General features: G+C 43.1%; 1 protein-coding gene across 2 annotated transcripts in view; it reads right to left on the minus strand.

The window, feature by feature from the left end:
* Window positions 1-16987, minus strand: part of TMEM222 (transmembrane protein 222) — a 293800-nt gene that overhangs the window by 124826 nt on the left and 151987 nt on the right. For both annotated transcript variants that reach the window (XM_044084400.1, XM_044084393.1), the window contains exon 5: window positions 5569-5699. In XM_044084400.1, the coding sequence (XP_043940335.1) occupies window positions 5569-5699 (131 nt within the window). The remainder of the gene's footprint in view (window positions 1-5568; window positions 5700-16987) is intronic.

A 16987-nucleotide genomic window follows, 5' to 3' on the forward strand; every position in this document is an offset into this window, starting at 1 on the left:
AGATCAGAGAAGGAGCAACTACAGGCTGGAAAGAAGGTTTAAGGTTCATGGATCCAGTGGGAAATGGATCCGACAGGACCCCCATCTGGATCTGTGTTCTGAGGAATTTTCTCATCATCTTATCTACCTCCAACTCGAAAAGCATTTGGGAGGACCTAACAAGGACGAAGCGGATGGTGGCATGGATGACTTTTTAGGCATCTCCTGAAGAAAAGGAGACCTCAACCTCGGGGATACTGGCTCCAGGGAAAATCCTAGCATATGGAGCCAAGGAGACTTGGCAATAGTAGACTTGAATCTGAAAACTTTGGATCAGAGCTCTTTTTAAGCTTCTTGGAAGGTTGAGATGAAGGTGCAGATTGAGGGCTGTGCAGTGGAGCATTGCCAGTGATTCCTAGGCTCCTTAAACTTATGAGGGGGATTGAGCCCCTGAAGAAGAACAAGCAGAAATACCAGCAGAAGGAACAGAGGCCAGAAGAAGGCCTTTTTGAATAAGTTTGTTTCTTCTGTCACTAATGGCCCTAGCATTAAAAGCTGCATAAATGGAGCAGGAGATGTTCAAGTGTGCCAGGCCCAGGCAATACATGCATTCCCTGTGGGCATCAGTTGGGGATCTTGTGCTCACAGGAAGTGCAGCTTTTCATAGTTTCATAGTATAGTACTAGGCTATCTGCCCTGGGGCATTTGTAAGTCTAGCCATAGTGATGTGGCTTTTGCCACCCCATGAAATGGTACAAAAATGTACAGAATAAATTTAGAATACTGTGCCTCTGTCTAGTAGTGACACAATGAAGGTCCCCTTATATAATAGAATTAGTTTACTGTGCCCCTGTCTAGCAGTGACACAGATGTGACCCCTGGGGTAAACTTACGATCTCCCATCCACTCATCAAGATTTCTCTTGAAGAGAGTGAGTGAGGGCTCTGCCTAATACGAACTGGGATCTTGTTCCAAAGCATGGGAAGCCTCTGGATTATGAATCTATCCCTCCAGCATGTCCTATTCATACTTGTGCCGAGGTTTAAGTCTTTAGCTGTCGTGGTCCTGATGGATTTGGATTTTTTGAGGTGGAGCATGTCCATCAGATCCTGATTGGACATGGCCTTGTATGTCAGGCAGAGATCACCTCTGAGCAGGCGGTATGCTACTGAATAGAGCTGAAGTTTCTTTAGTCTGGCAGAATAAGACATATGTTGGAGACCCTTGATCCTCTTGGTGAGGTACTTTTGTGGTCTCTCAAGCTGTTGCAAATGCCGGGTGAGGTACATACCAAATGGGGCATTGTACTCAATCATGGGTCTGATGAGGGAGGAATATAGGGCTACAATAACATCCTTGGATCTGGATGTGAATCCCTTCATGATGAGGTGTGCAAGGTAGAATGTTTTTCTAACCACTTTGGCAACGTGGGTGTCAAATGAGAGGTCGCTGTCGACTTGGGTCCCTATTACTTTTTCCGTACTCAGTGGGTTGCTGTCTATGTGATAATTTGTGGGTACTTTGTTTTTCCCAAAGGGGATGACTATACATTTTTTGGCATTTAGTTTAAGGCCGTGACTCCGGCACCAGCTGTCTGTTTCTGTGAGGCCTTTTTGTAGGATGTGTGTGTCTGCTGGTGTATCGACTATGGCGCCTAGTTTGCAGTCATCTGCAAACTTTGTCAGCCACAGCCCTCCCATGTTTGCTTTAACATCTGAGAAATAAATGCTGAACAAGAGGGGTCCCAGGACAAGATCCCTGTGGGACACCACTTGTGACTGGCTTTGAGTCTGACATTGCTCCAGCGATTTTAACTTTATGGGTTCTGTCCTTTAGCCAGTTTGCAACCCATCTAGTGACATAAGGGTTTACTTTTAAGCTGTTGAGCTTATCTATGATGCCCGAGTGGGGTATTGTGTCGAAGGCCTTAGCCAAGTCCAGGTATGCTGTATGGACTGCTTTGCCCTCATCAGTGGCTCTAGTGACTGTTTCAAAAAAGTCAACCAGGTTTAAAAGGCAGGATCTGCACTTTACAAAGCCGAACTGGGTGGGGTCAAGTGTCTGTAGGTCCCCTATGTCTCTGTTTATGAGTTCCATAATGATTCTTTCCATAGCTTTGCAGACCAGGCTGGTTAAGCTTATGGGGCGGTAGTTTCCAGGGTCTGTAGAGGCACCCCCCCTTGTGGAGTCGGACCACTGTTGCTGTACGCCAGTGTTCAGGTACATATCCCGAAGTAAGGCTAAGGTTAAATAGCATTTTTATGTGTGGGTTTAGCTCCTCTTTGAGTTCACGTAACACGCAACCCGGGATATCGTCAGGTCCCATTGATGCTGTGTTTTTTGCTTTGTTTAGGGCGGTTCTCATTTGGACATCTGAGATGACAGGGAGATTACATTCAGCTGGGATAAGTATTTCTTCTTTTGGGGGTGAGGGAGGGGAGAAATTTGCACTGAACCTGTCAGCCAGAATGTTGGCAATATTTGTGGGTTCAGTGTATTTTTTGTTGTTGTGAACCAACTCTGAGCATATATGAGGGTTCCGCCCAGGTTTCTAAAATAGCTGAAGAAGGCTTTGTGGTTATCTTTAGTGTCCTTAGCGATTTTTCTCTCAAAGTTGGCCTTGGATGTTTTTATGAGAGAACATAGTTTTCTGCTAATGTTGATCAGAGATGTCTTCCCTTCATGGGATTTTGCTCTGACGTGCAGTAGCTTCCTTCTTTTGTTATACAATTTGTTTATGGCTGAGGTCCACCAGACAGGACGCTTACCTTTGGTGGAGAGGGACATGGATTTATTTGGGATTGCATGATCCATGCATTCTTGGAGATGTCCATAGAAAGCATTTGTGAAGGATTCAGCATTTTGGGATGTGGTATCCACTGGCACAGTGGGCTTAAAAGATACCATCTCAGTCTTAAGAAGAGTGAAGTCTGCTTTTGAGAAGTATTTCACTGAGGTCTTTTGTGCTGGGGGTGGAGGTGGGATATGTATATCCAGGATGATTAGTTTGTGGTCAGATCTCACTAGTGAGGGGTATACTTCCGGTGTGGAGCATTTTGTCTCCATGTTTGTGATGATCAGGTCTAGTATATTATCTCCCCTAGTGGGAGAGGTGACTTGTTGTTCCTGTGCATTTGAATTTATGAATTCCAGGAACCTTTGGGCTAGGGTATTAGGGCTAGAATAATGTACCCAATCTATGTTTGGGTAGTTGAAGTCTCCCAGTATGATGGTATTTTGTGATACATTCATATCCTCCAATGTCTTCAGGAAGGCCGAGTGGGGTTCTTGAGATTGAGAGGGTGGTCTGTAACATGCTACCAGTTGTATAGCAGTTTTGCCTATGGTTAGTTGCACCTGTATGGTCTCTGATGCTTCATGTGTTGCTACTAACCTGGAGGTGTGGGTGTCCTTGATGAATATGGACACTTTGTGGTTTGGCCCGGGTTTTGGGGCCGAAAAGCATGATACGAGGTATAGCCTGGTAGCACTGGGGTGCTCTCAGGAGCCTTGAACCAGGTTTCAGTTACTGCACAGACGTCGATGTTCTCCATGCTGAGGAGTGCATCAAGTGCCTGCATCTTGAGATTTAGACTTCTTGCGTTGAGCAGCATTACCCTTAGTTTTTTCCATTTTTGTTTTCTAAGGAGGTGGGTTTGTCTTTTGAGCCTTGCCTAAAAAAGGCACTATGGGGGTGGCAAGAGCCTTAGCCAATATCCGGAAGCCCAGTGGTGACAGGTGTAAGCCATCCCTTGCGAAGCAGCGTGGCTTGTCCAACATGTCATCCCAGGCAGACAGACATTGGATCCCCTTAGAATGACACCAGTACTTGAGCCAGTTGTTAAAGCTGATCATCTTGTCTTTGTATTGTGGTATCATTCTTGGTGAGGGCAAGATGCTGCTCAGGGTCAGGGTCATACCAGCCTGGGCTACATAATCGGAGAGCTCCTCTATGTCTCTTTTCATGTAGTCCAGGGAGGTACATCTCAGGTCATTCACACCAGCATGGACAATGACGGAGTCATATTTGTACTTGCTTTGGAGTGACTTGAGTGCGTGTGTTATGTGGCAGATCCTAGCTCCCGATAGACAGCTCACAGTCACCCTCTCCTTGTTCAGCCTGTTCAGCAGGACATCAGTGTGTCTAACTATAGAGTCACCTATTACTAGTGTATCAGGCAAGGTGTTTGGCCTTAAGGGCTGTGATTGGTTGACACACTGATTTATTGAAGTATGTGCTGCATGTGTTTTGTTTTGAGGTGGTGGATTTTTGGATGTCTGCTTTGGGAGCCTCTGTTGTTTTGGTAAGTTTTTTATTAGAGCCTCCGAGTATGTCTTTGTGTTTTTATGTGTTTGGTTTGCAGTTGTGGTAGGTCTATGTGGGACTGGGATTGTTGTGTGTGTGGTTACCATCTCCTCCTGTCTGGTCATGCCAGCCCTGAGTTGAGAGAGTTCAGCCTCCAGTTTGGCTATATAGTTGCATCTCTCACATGTATTTGTGTTTGTTGGGAGGAGGATTATCAGCCACACTGCAAAATAGTATTACGAACCGTTCCCACAAAAACACAAACTTTTTTTTTTTAACAGAGAAACAGAGGAAAAAAGGGAGGTTTTAACACCAACAATGGTATGACAAAGGATTACCTTAAGGCAGAGTAACAAAAGGAGAAAGACTACAAACAATGGTAGCTAAGTATACCAAATAAACATGAATTTAAATATGGTAATAGTAAGATTTAGAAAAGTTCAGAAGAGAGATAAGGGAGCTACTATAAACTATTACAACTAAAAAAGAGATGAATAAAAAATATAAATTTATGCATTCACTAAAACCCACTAAGAGCTTGAGAAATCGCAATCCTGTCCAGTCTTGAAGATCATCAAATGAGATATGAGGCAATACAGTGGTCAGGGGCATTATGGGTACGGGAGGAGATCAACAGTTGGATCCTAGAATCTAATGAAAGTGGCCGGGTCAGAGCCGAGGATCAGATCTGAACCCATTCATTGAGTAAAGAATGAAACTGACAATATCAGATCTGGCATGCATTACATTTCTGCCAATTAACACAAAGCACTTTCTTGTTCTTAGCTTTACAACAAATGTTATAGTGAAACAACCAAGAAATTCTGTGTAGAACATGAACAAACAGATGTGTAATCAATTCAAACCAAAGTATGAAACTGAGTTTCTAAACTGGTGACCATATTAATCACTACCTGGTATGCTAAAACTGATCCAGTCCTGTTCTCTTTCATTATTACAGCTTTAGGCACTGGTAATTTACGTAGGTATTTTAATATGTTAACTGGCATAATGCCACTGGATCAACAGTAGCAGTTTAATCATTGCCATCTAACAGCATGTTCAGAGTTGAGCTAACAGCACATACAGTGTAAGCAGTTTCCTCTTTCTACCTCATGGTTTCTGTACTATTTTGAATGCTTCTGGAGTACTGTTCTAGACGTTTAGTATTTCATGCATTAACTAAAACCTTACTTCGCTGCAGAAAACAATTCACACCCCAAAGACCTCAACAGCAAAGAGAGCACTCCACGGCATGTAGCTGCAACTACAGCACTCCTTACCTGATAAATTTCCCATAAATGAGGAGAAGGAAGCACAATTTGACCATGTTCCACGATGTACTGTTATCATATCGCATCAAGTTTAGTGCCATGGCAACGTGTGAATGACAGTTATCACAACACAAATTGTGCTAAATAAACAAAGAGAAAATAGAATAAAATTCAGGATGAACATCAAATGCGCAGCAATTTCAAATAAAAGGAAAAGGCATTCCATGCAAAATTGTTACACAATCCCGGCAGGCTTTGTAAATAATAATCGGTATATGATTTCTAGCTTACTGGGAGTGCTATGATAGAAGCAAAGCACTACATGGGGATATGGACCACATGACAGAAGGCAGCAGGAATTTGCAACTAGAGTGTCACACTAAATTACATAATGTGACTTACAAAGCTTTACAAATATCTCATTGGGCACAGATGAAGCAAAAAATATACTGTGTTCCATTTTTAAAAGGATTAATTAAATCTCACAAAGAAGGCACACGAGGTAAAATAAGCCAAGTCTGTAACCTTGTAAAGAAGCATGGCAGTTAATTACCTTTTATTCTTTATCTTCAGCATGGCACTCAATTACTCATGGCACTTCCTTTTACCTACTTCTTGTGGCTCTGTTTACTTGGTATTACTGCAAGGAGGTTGTCACTGAAAAAAGGGATCTTGTGGTCCAAGTTCACTTACTTGTAAATAAAAAGGCAAATGTATAAGAAACCTGCTGCTGGCTGACAGGAAGTCTGCCCACTTATAGAATCACTCAAAGATTTCAATACAATTCCATTCAACACACAACATCATATAAGATGCAGTGTAACACAGACACTATTCAACCTTCTAGATAACAATGAATAGGTCATACCACTATAATTTATCATTCAAAATTCAAACAAGCCCATTCCTCCCCCTTTTTCCCTCAAGCGTTCCCACCCATAGCTATAACTTCCAGTAAATTCCAGTGTTCCAAACTCCAATCTTACCTTCATATATTATAGTACAGTATCACTTTTTGCCATTCTCGCTTAACCCTTTCTTTTTCTGCCCTTTCTTCATAGACTGTAACTAAGCAGATGACCTGGGGGACTTTATAAGCCTAGCCAAGTTTTCCAAAAAGAAAAATGATGTCCTGTATCCAAACAGGACAATGACGGCCAGACATGTATAAGCTACCTCTGTCCATAAGGGACATGGGTGCCATGCCCGGTGTAAATTTCCTATTCACACAACTGGGAACAATGTTTGATATACTTTTTAGAGAGAAACAAAAACAGGAATAAGCTGTAATTGCTTGTAAAGAACATTAAGGACTTTGGCAAACAGCCCACATGACAGAAAATATTAGTCTTTTTTTTCCATGAATCCAAAATTAACACAGGACAAAACAGATCATATCCATGCTTTGTGGTATCTTCAAAACAATATTACTTTAACTTTAACATTTAAAACTAAGTACAGAATCTGAAATTTTGCAACCCATCTTCTGGCTCAGATATGTAAAACATTACAAAACTGAGCATCCAAAGTCATAATAAATACTCATTTAGAATACTTTAAAGCAGTTACAATTAAAACATTGTTAACAGACTGTTAAAATGTTACAGTTACTAAAAATTATGAAAACATCCTTGAAGAGGGAAAAAGACCACTTTGCTATAAAACTATTTTCAAGCTCTAACTGAAAAGGCAATATCAGGATTTCTACCTGTTACTGATGCCTCCGGAGAAAGAACATTACTACAAAGAACGATTTATTTAACACAGCATACACCTATCATGTCAGCAAAAAAGTGCCAATTCAGCACCAGTGTTCAGCAAGGCTAAGCCTAAAACCCACTCAGCATGAACACATCAAAGCCAACACTTCAGAAAGCAGTGTACTGTGGAGATGCAAACTGCCTTCCACACTGCAACACACACAGATGTGTACTTGTTTAAAAAAATATATTTTTAGCCATTGAGATGGTTGTCAAATTTCAAAGATCTGAATGTAGAAAGTAAAATTGCTTCCTTGGCACCATCTCTATAATGGAAAATTTCTCATTACATGACAGAATGTAATGCAGTATCAGAGCCAAAATCCCTTGCTTAGTACGTTTGTGACACATATAAACATTGTGTGTGTGTGTGTGTGTGTGTATATATATATATATATATATATATATATATATGTGTGTGTGTATAAATACATACGTGTATATAATCTATATACAATTAGTGAACCAGTGCAACATATGCATAATTTTTAACCATAATTTATTGCAACAAGAGAATGTAGCAGTTTTGGAAAAAAAATAATGTGAATAGTTTAAATAAATAAGGAAACATTTCATATACATTTTACATTAAATGAATACATATTTTAGGAAATAATTAAAACGATAAGCATCCATTAGATAAATGGACTGAAATTGTCATTTATTTGTTTACATTAACTTTAACGTTTTAGGATAAGTTTTTTTGATTTGGTTGTTACAAAATGCTAATGTTAAGATACAACTGTTTTTCTATCTTTGATTGTATTATGGTTTTCTTGTTTTTCTATCTTTGATTTTATTACGGTTTTCCTAATGTAAATCACTATGTAATCAACTTCTTATATTACGTTGTATGTGTTTTTTATCTGGATGTAAACTCTGGGCTTAACCTGAAAATGATTCACTTGAACCAATGCTCCATCTAGGTCAACAAATGCACACAAGCACAAGCAAACAAAAAAGCAAGCAAACAAACTCAACCAAACCAAACAATATAAGATTAATTACAATGAGTAACATGGAAAAACTACAACAGATTACATTTCTCAGCTTCAAAATCCATAATTAATTATATGCACTCATAACAGTATTTTCTTGAAAATACCAATTATTATCAAATTAACAAAATGCAGTTACTAATAAAGCATCAAGAGTGTGGTAAAGAGACAAACACCAGCAGATACCTCATAGTCTTGTCACCCATTAGTAGTCATTCTTGCAGTACTTAATTTCTTACATAAACTAATAAAATATTTTCAAGGTAAGCATTATTAATGCACTGAAAATTCTATAATAATTTAAACAAATAGTCTTGGAAACACATTCTTCTTCTCAGTTAGTGAGGACATTTATGTAAATGTTTTTGTTGAAAGGTAGGCATTAAAGTCATAGGAATAATTATTTTTCAAAAGCAATCCAGGAAACTACAACACAGATTATAAGGAGGAAAATTTAGCAATTCCAAATCACATAAAAACAACAGGTAAAGTACTCTGGACCAAGAAGCTGGTCTCCATGAAAATGAGGCATCAGCTCTGAAAAGATAAAATAATTTTAGAATTCAGACTATATATTCAAATGCATGAAAGACACACTTCACAGGTATATCTTGAAAGGAGACCATGCAATAAATCATTTGTAATGTCAGAAAAGTAATTAAAAAGAAGTTATGTACTCACCATAACGTTCCATCTGACTAGGTAACTTCATTTGTCTGCATCCTGTGGGTATCGGATCCGATTCGGATCCAAGCCGGCAGCTTTCCAAACTTACAGATTCAAGCTCCAAGCTCCTCCCCCTTACCCATAATACCCTGCTACCTCCTTGTAACCCTCAGATCGAGTTTGTCAGAGAAGGCAATAGAAAGTTTCTATAACCTAGTAACCCCTATCACTTTGCAATGGTGATGACTGAACAAGGTATACACAGGCTCATAACTAGCAAACCATAGGTCCGGGGGAAGGAGGGAGGGTCGGTTGCAGACAAATGAAGTTACCTACTCAGATGGAATGTTATGGTGAGTACATAACTTCTTTATCTGAAGTAGTTAACTTCATTTAGTCTACAACCTGTGGGACAAAGTCCCCAGCTACCAGTAACTTGGGAGGCCCTTATGGAAGGATATTCCAGAGCACTGCAGAGCCAAAAGAAGCACGTCCTCTGGATATGAGATCCAATTTATAGTGTGAAATGAAGGTATGTGAAGAAGCCCAAGTTGCTGCTGCACAAATGTTATCTAACGAGACCCTTGACCAAAATGCCGCAGAGGTAGCCATAGATCATGTAGAGTGGGCTCGCACGTGTAGGGGCTCAGGACGACCAGAACTTTTGTAGGCGAGGAGAATACATTGGGAGATCCACCTCGCTAATGTAACTTTAGTGAATGGCTTCCCAAAACGTGATTTTGCAAATGACACAAAAAGTTGATTAGATTTTCTGATATCTGCTGTTCTGTTCATGTAGAAATGTAGTTGTCTGTGAACATCTAAACAATGGAGTCTGTACTCTCCTTTATTCTGAAAATTTGGAAAGAAGACCGGTAGATTGATAGACTGATTGATATTGGCCTCTGAGGATACTTTGGGCAGGAAGGAGGGACTGGCCCTGAGGGAGACCTTGTCCTTATGAAAAATGATGTATGGAGGTTTACAGCACAGAGCGTGAAGTTCCAAAATTCTCCTGGAGGAAGCAATGGCAATCAAGAAGATTGTCTTCCAAGATACATACTTTAATTCTACTGTGGCCGCCAGTTCAAATGGGGGCCCAGTTAAAGCTTGAAGAACTATGGTAAGATCCCATGGAGGTACTGTATCTCTGATCTGGGGTAGTAACAAGAAGGCTCCTTTCATGAATGATTTACAGATCTTGGATGAAGCCAGGGGTCCTGAATTGTTACCTATGTGATAGTGGGATATAGCTGCTAGTTGGACTTTAACAGTGGACGCACTAGCTCCCTACTGAAAAATATGTGAAAGAAAGTCAAGGACTGCTGGGACGGTGGCCGTGAAAGGATCTAGATTCATCATCTCTGCCCAGAGGGAAAAACGTTTCCATTTACTATTGTAGATCTTTCTGGTGGATGGTTTGTGCGCGGCCAATAGGATGGCCTTAACACAGGAGGATAATCTGGGAGTCCTAGCTATTAGGGGAACTGGATCAACCAAGCTGAGAGCTTGAGATGACCCAGGTCGGGGGTCTTGAGCCCCAGTGGATGGGAAATCAGATCCAGACTGGGATCTAGGATCGAGGGAGGATGTACTAGATAAGACCGTAAAGTAAGGGAGCCAGGTCTGGCGAGGCCAGAATGGGGCTATGAGGATAACTCTGCTCCCCAACCGACGAGCTTTCTGTAGGAACTTTGTTATCAAGGGAAGAGGGGGATAAGCATACAGAAGACCGGCTGGCCAAGCATGAACTAGAGTGTCTCTGAGGGCTTCCCCTGGTGGGGGAATCAGAGTGAAGAACTCACTGCACTTTGTGTTTGAAGGCGAAGCGAAGAGATCGCAGCAAGGTTGTCCCCAGGTGAGAATATCTGGTTTGCGACTGTTCAGTTCAGAGACCACTCATAAGGTGAGAGAATTGTTCGACTCAACCTGTCTGCGAAGATGTTTGACCGACCCGGAATGTGCGTTGCTATGAGAAAGCGGTTGGTGGAGATCACCCTCCCTGCAAGGGGGATAGGATCTGGTTCCCCCCTGTTTGTTTATGTACCAGACTACAGACATGTTGTCCGATTGAATTGCAATTGTACCCAGAGGAAGAAGGTACGCTAAAAGCACCACCCTCATCTTCAGTACATTGATATGCAGTGAGGTCTCTGTGGGAGTCCACGTGCCTTGGATGGATCTGCCCCTGTAATGACCCCCCCCCACCCAAGGAGAGATGCGTCCGTGGTCACTGTGACTTGTGGGGGAGGTAGGATGAAAGGACATCCTTCCCGAAGGTCTTTGGAATGAAGCCACCAGAGAAGCGACTCCTTGCACACCCTGCTGAGAGGAATAGGGGTAGATAGGGGTTGAAAAAGAATAGACCATTGCACTTGAAGAGTCCATTGAAGGATTCTCATTTTCAGACAGGCGAATGGGGATAGAGTGATGGCAGCCACCATGGATCCCAGGGCCATCAGGACCAATACGGCAGCTGGTGCAGGAGACTGTAAGAGGTCCAAGATTTGGAGGCAAAGATTGCATAGCCTGTCGGTTGTCAAGAAAATTCTGGATTGTGTCGTGTCTATCCTGGCCCCTATGAAATCCAAAATTTGAGTGGGTTGCAGAGATGATTTCCTGAGGTTGATTGAGATCCCTAGTTGGTGAGCTAGTTGTAACAGGTAATCTCTGTTTGAGCAAAGTTGATGCCTGGTGGGGGCAGTAAGGAGCCAGTCGTCCAGGTACAGAAAGACCTGTATGCCCTGAAGTCTCAGGTGGGCCGCTACTACTGCCATGACCTTGGTAAACACCCTGGGGGCTGTGGTGAGACCAAAGGGTAGAACCCTGAACTGGTAATGACTGGTTCCTAGCTGAAAGCGGAGAAACCTTCTGGATCGTCTGTCCATAAGAATGTGGTAGTACGCTTCTTGGAGGTCTAGTGAGCACATCCAGTCATTCTCCTGTAACACTGGGAGAATGGATTGAATAGTGACCATCCGGAATTTCTCTTTGGGTACTGACAGGTTCAGTGTTGAAAGGTCGAGTATGGGTCTTAGGTCCCCCGTCTTTTTTGGCACCAAAAAGAACCTGGAGTAAAACCCTAATCTGGACTGCTCTGGGGGGGATGGACTGGATTGCTCTTTTTCTTAGCAGCCCTTGAATTTCTATAGCTGCTGCATCCCTCTGACCGGGTGGGACATCGGGAATTCCTCTTGATCGAGGAGGGTAGGTTAAGAAGGGGATTGAATATCCTCTGGATACAATTCACAGCACCCAGCGATCTGCGGTGATGGACTCCCATTTAGTAGGTGTTCCGAGAAGTGCCCTCTGACTGCCTCCAGAGAAGAGCAGTCGGGCAACCCCTCAGGGCTGCTGCGTGTGTCGGTCCGAGAAAGGTTCTCTTGACCCAAAGTTCTTTGGGACCCCTCTGCCTCTGGGCCGGCGTCCACCTTGTCCTCCTCTGCCCCTGAAGGATGAGGTCTCTGGAGCGAAACGGGGTTGTTGAGTCTTCTGGAACCACATCTTCTTCTGTCCCTTTTGGTTCCTGAAATAGGACCTCTGGGGAGCCGAGAAGTGGATCCCGATGGCAGACGTCTTCCCGTCTTTCTCGCTCTGGAGAAACGTATCGCGGACGGTCTTGCCAAAGAGCATTGAACCGTCATAAGGAGCATTTGTGAAGGATGCCTTAAAGGGTTCTGCAAATTCGCAAAGATGGAGCCAGGCCTGTCTTCGTAAGATAATGCCCGTTCCGCTGGCCCTAGCCGCTCCCTCCGTGGCATGGGAGAGGAGCCGCATGGATGTGTTTGTGATTGACTTGAGAGTGGCCATTCGGGACGAGAACGTATGCTTGTCCTCGGCCGACATGGACTCTGGGGGTGATCCAGCGTACTCCTTAATCAGGTCCCGGTGGAGTCGATTAACATGTGCCATGTAATTCAGAGACCGTACCGAGAGGGTCGCTGAAGAGATCATCCACTTTCCAAAACGGTCCATCATCCGAGAATCCTTATCTGGAGGATGCACCGAGGAACTCTCCTGTGCTTGTTCCTTCTTGGTGGCCGCCGCCACCACCATAGCATCCACAGGGGGACCCTTACTTCAACATGCCTTGTCCGAGGGGGGGCTGAGTATTTTGTCGGGACATTTGGGGATCGGCTCCACAGTGTCCAGCTCCTTCCACGCCCTGGTAGTAATAAGATCTACCAGGGGGTCATGGGGGGGGGCACCCAAGAGGTAGGTCAAACACCTCCAGAAACACGGACTCGTCCGAGGAAGGCTTTTGGGTGGACCACCCTCCCCTGATGCATAACATTTCCATGATGTCTCCAAAGGAGGCGTCTTCGGGGGGTGATCTTGGGGAACCTTCCCCTTCCTCCAGGTCCGTGTCCTCCGTGAGGGACTCAGGTGAGTCCAAGTGCTTCCTCTTGCACTTCCGCTTATGAGGCACCTCCTCGGGGGGGCTGTCCGAAGAGGCCTCACCAGCGATGTCCTGTTCCTCCAAGGGAACCATCTGGGACGTAAGCGCAGGCTGTCCCTGGGGTCGGATGATGGAGGATAGGCTCAACTGCGTGGGAGCGATGGGCTGGTCCGGAGCAGGAACCGGGGGTCTCGAGTCCCTCGAGAAGACCCTCTCCACTACATCAAATGCTGACGGTGAACTGCTCTCCCTTGGAACCACAAGCAGTTCCCTCGGCTCCGACGTACGGATCGGTGCCGAAGGCGACCCGATCGGATCCGAAAGGGTAGTGTGACCCGACCTGGATGGAGCCAAAGTTCCACTAGCCCCTCCGGATCCAACGCCCGCCCCACGGCTCCGAGAGCTCGGATCCGACAAGACTCCTGGATCTGATAGACCCGAGGGCATGGTCGGCGCCGAAGACGTAAACGCTGTTGGCGCCGGCCCCACCCCAGCTCCGAAGCTAACCAGATCCTAGAGCTCTGAGACCCAAAAGCGGGTCAGAGAAGGAGCAATAGGGGGGCAAAGAAGGGTGTCGAGCTCCCCCCCAGAGGGGGGGGGCACGAGCACTCCCAACTGCATGTGAGCCTGCAAAAATTGACGCATCATCCGATCCATATCTGCATCCGACAAACTCCTAGTAGACCAACTAGAGGCCACCGAAGGCGGCCGGGAAGGTCACCTTGATGACCTAGAAGGTGACCGAGTCTCCTCCTCCAGCTCCGGGGAGAAACGAGGGGAGCGGAGCCGAGAGGGGGTAGACTCGGAGACCTTCAAGGGAGAAGCAGCAACTTTAGGTGGCGGAACCGAAGGAGTCGACTCCGACCGCCTTTTATGGCTCTGGTGCTTCTCTCTTTCTCTCTCCCTGTCTCTCTTATCCTTTTTTCTGCCCTCCCTTTCCTCCTGGGCCAAAGAGGGAGGGTGAGTCCCAACCAGGGGATTGTGAGTGGCAGTTGGGACAGCCGTGGTAATGGCTGGCACCACAGCAGAAACAGAAAAAGATTCTGGTGGCAGAAGGCCCGCCAAAATCAGCTTGGCCTTTCTGTCTTTTAATGCTCTGGGAATAGTGCAGCCTGTGGAAAGGTGTTCCACACCCAGGCATAACACACACAGAGTCTGGCCACCTGCTGGGGACAGCTTATGACGACACTCGGTGCATTTAGAAAAAATGGCCTTAGGGCCTTCAGCCATTATGAAGGAAAAAGGAAGCAGCACACACCTTCACACACTCTAGTGGGGGAGGGGAACTAGCTGACTAAACAACTAAATAAACTACAGCTAAAGAAACAGGAACCACTATGATAAACTACCTGACGTTCACACACACACAAAGGGAAATATAGTGAAAAATAAGAATTCTATTATTAAACTACTCACAAACCAACTCGGAGCTCATTCTGAGAAGCTATCTTAAGCCGCGGCAAACGAGATCTGAGGGTTACAAGGAGGTAGTAGGGTATTATGGGTAGGGGGGAGGAGCTTGGAGCTCGGATCTGTAAGCTTGGAAAGATGCTGGCTCGGATACGATACCCACAGGTTGTAGACCAAATGAAGTTAACTACTTCAGATCTTAAATTTCAATGAGAAGATTTTATCAGGAGCACAAATGGGACTCTGAAAGGGTACATACATGGAGGCAGCAACAGATAATAACTTCTGTCCAGTGCCTGAGCAAAGATAAGACACATTTTTAAAACTTTTTTGACCTTCTTCTTGAAGACTGAACATGGGTTCCCCTCTGAGGACTAACAGCTTGCCAGTGGACCCTTGTCACTGTTGTATTTGCAAGGATGCGCTTTTAAGATTATGCCTTAATCCTATGCTCTCCACTGGGTTAGCCTGTTCGTGAACATCATATCACAGGTGGAGGTGGACAGACTGAAATGTGAAGTAAGACATCCTAGGTATCCACAATGTAGAGCCACCATATAACTTACCTGCTGCAATATCCAGGTAAAAGACTATACCAGGCATAGAAACAGCATATATAAATATCTATATATACATATATATATATATATATATATATATATAAACAAAAAGTGCAAACTTTAAAACCACTTTATAACCACCAGAAAGTGGAATAAATAAATTCTCTCAGAAACTAAGCACTTTCACCAACCTCTTTGGCTTCATCAGAGTTATTGACAGCAAATCACACTAACAAATAAATATGCATTTGAATTTTACATCAACCAATCATTACTCCACACCAATCTCATATTCCATGCATAATTCATGGTTGACACCACAATACCCTCCCACCTATATTTAAATAAACATTCGCACATCCTGATATATATAAAAGTACTACCTATAAAATACACAAAGTACCACAATATATTAATAAATAAATACTTTATACCATTGTTATACATAATACCTAATACATTCTGCTTTTTGTATAACAGATATAGTATCATGGAGACCTGGGGGTGTAGTTGCATTTAGCCTTACTTGCCAACAATATTCTTTTTTTTTTTTTTTCAGAACACATTACAGCTATAAAGAATAAAGGTGAACACAATGTCCTATATGTTCATAGCAAAAGTTATCAGAGTTTTAAAAAATTCATCTTTTTTGTTATAGATAAAATTGTTGCAAATGATAGAGGTGGAAATGATAAACTGAGGGTGGAAGAAAAAGAATATTGTTGGCAAGTAAGGCTAAATGCAGCTACACCCCCAGGTCTCAATAATAATATATCTATTATACCCATTCTTTATGTATTTTATAGGTAGTACTTTGCTCTCATTAACCCTGATGAAGCCAAAGAGGTTGGTGAAAGCGCTTAGTTTCTGAAAGAATTTATTTATTCCACTTTCTGGTGGTAATAAAGTGGTTTTAAAGTTTGCACTTTTCGTTTTTTTATCTTGTAGACTTGCAAGGAACCACCACGAACCACCATAAATGAACAAACAATTTATTAGAAGAGAGAACAAGCGCTTTCACGCACTATCCTAGTGCGCTTCCTCAGGTTACATTGCAAAAGGCAGATCCTCATCTTTATATACAAAATATCCACCCTAATTAAGCAATTAAGTCAAGCAATTAGACAAGCTTATCAGCATTTTAAAAGGGTAATCATGCTTTAAGGCCATCAGAGTTGTTTCTAACTGTGCTTGAAAAAAACATACTTATTTAAAAATATAAACATATGAATACTTTGGGTACAGGTCTTCCAAAGTCTAGATTGCTAATTTAATTACATAGTATATATACCCATAAAAATACATATACTAAAGCAACAACCTAGAGAAAATTAGTCTATATAAAAAACTATATATATATATGAGTGGACATATAAAAAATTCATTTGCAACGTACAAAATCAATAAAATATAGATGCGATGTCCTCAAATAAGTCGTTTAAAAACCATTAGTCATAGGTACATAATGAATAAGCTGAAATCAATTTTAAAAAACAAAAAGTACAGTTTTGTACCTACCATAAATGTAGATGTTCGAAGATCCACATTGCTGCAGTCCTTACATATGGGTAGTCCGCTGTCCTCGGTCGGCCCGAATACCAAAGTATTAGGCTGACGTCGGTCATGGGCGCTCAG

The sequence above is a fragment of the Protopterus annectens genome, chromosome 1.part1 (assembly GCF_019279795.1).
Source record: "Protopterus annectens isolate FY-2018-M chromosome 1.part1, PAN1.0, whole genome shotgun sequence".
NCBI classification, from domain to species: domain Eukaryota; kingdom Metazoa; phylum Chordata; order Ceratodontiformes; family Protopteridae; genus Protopterus; species Protopterus annectens.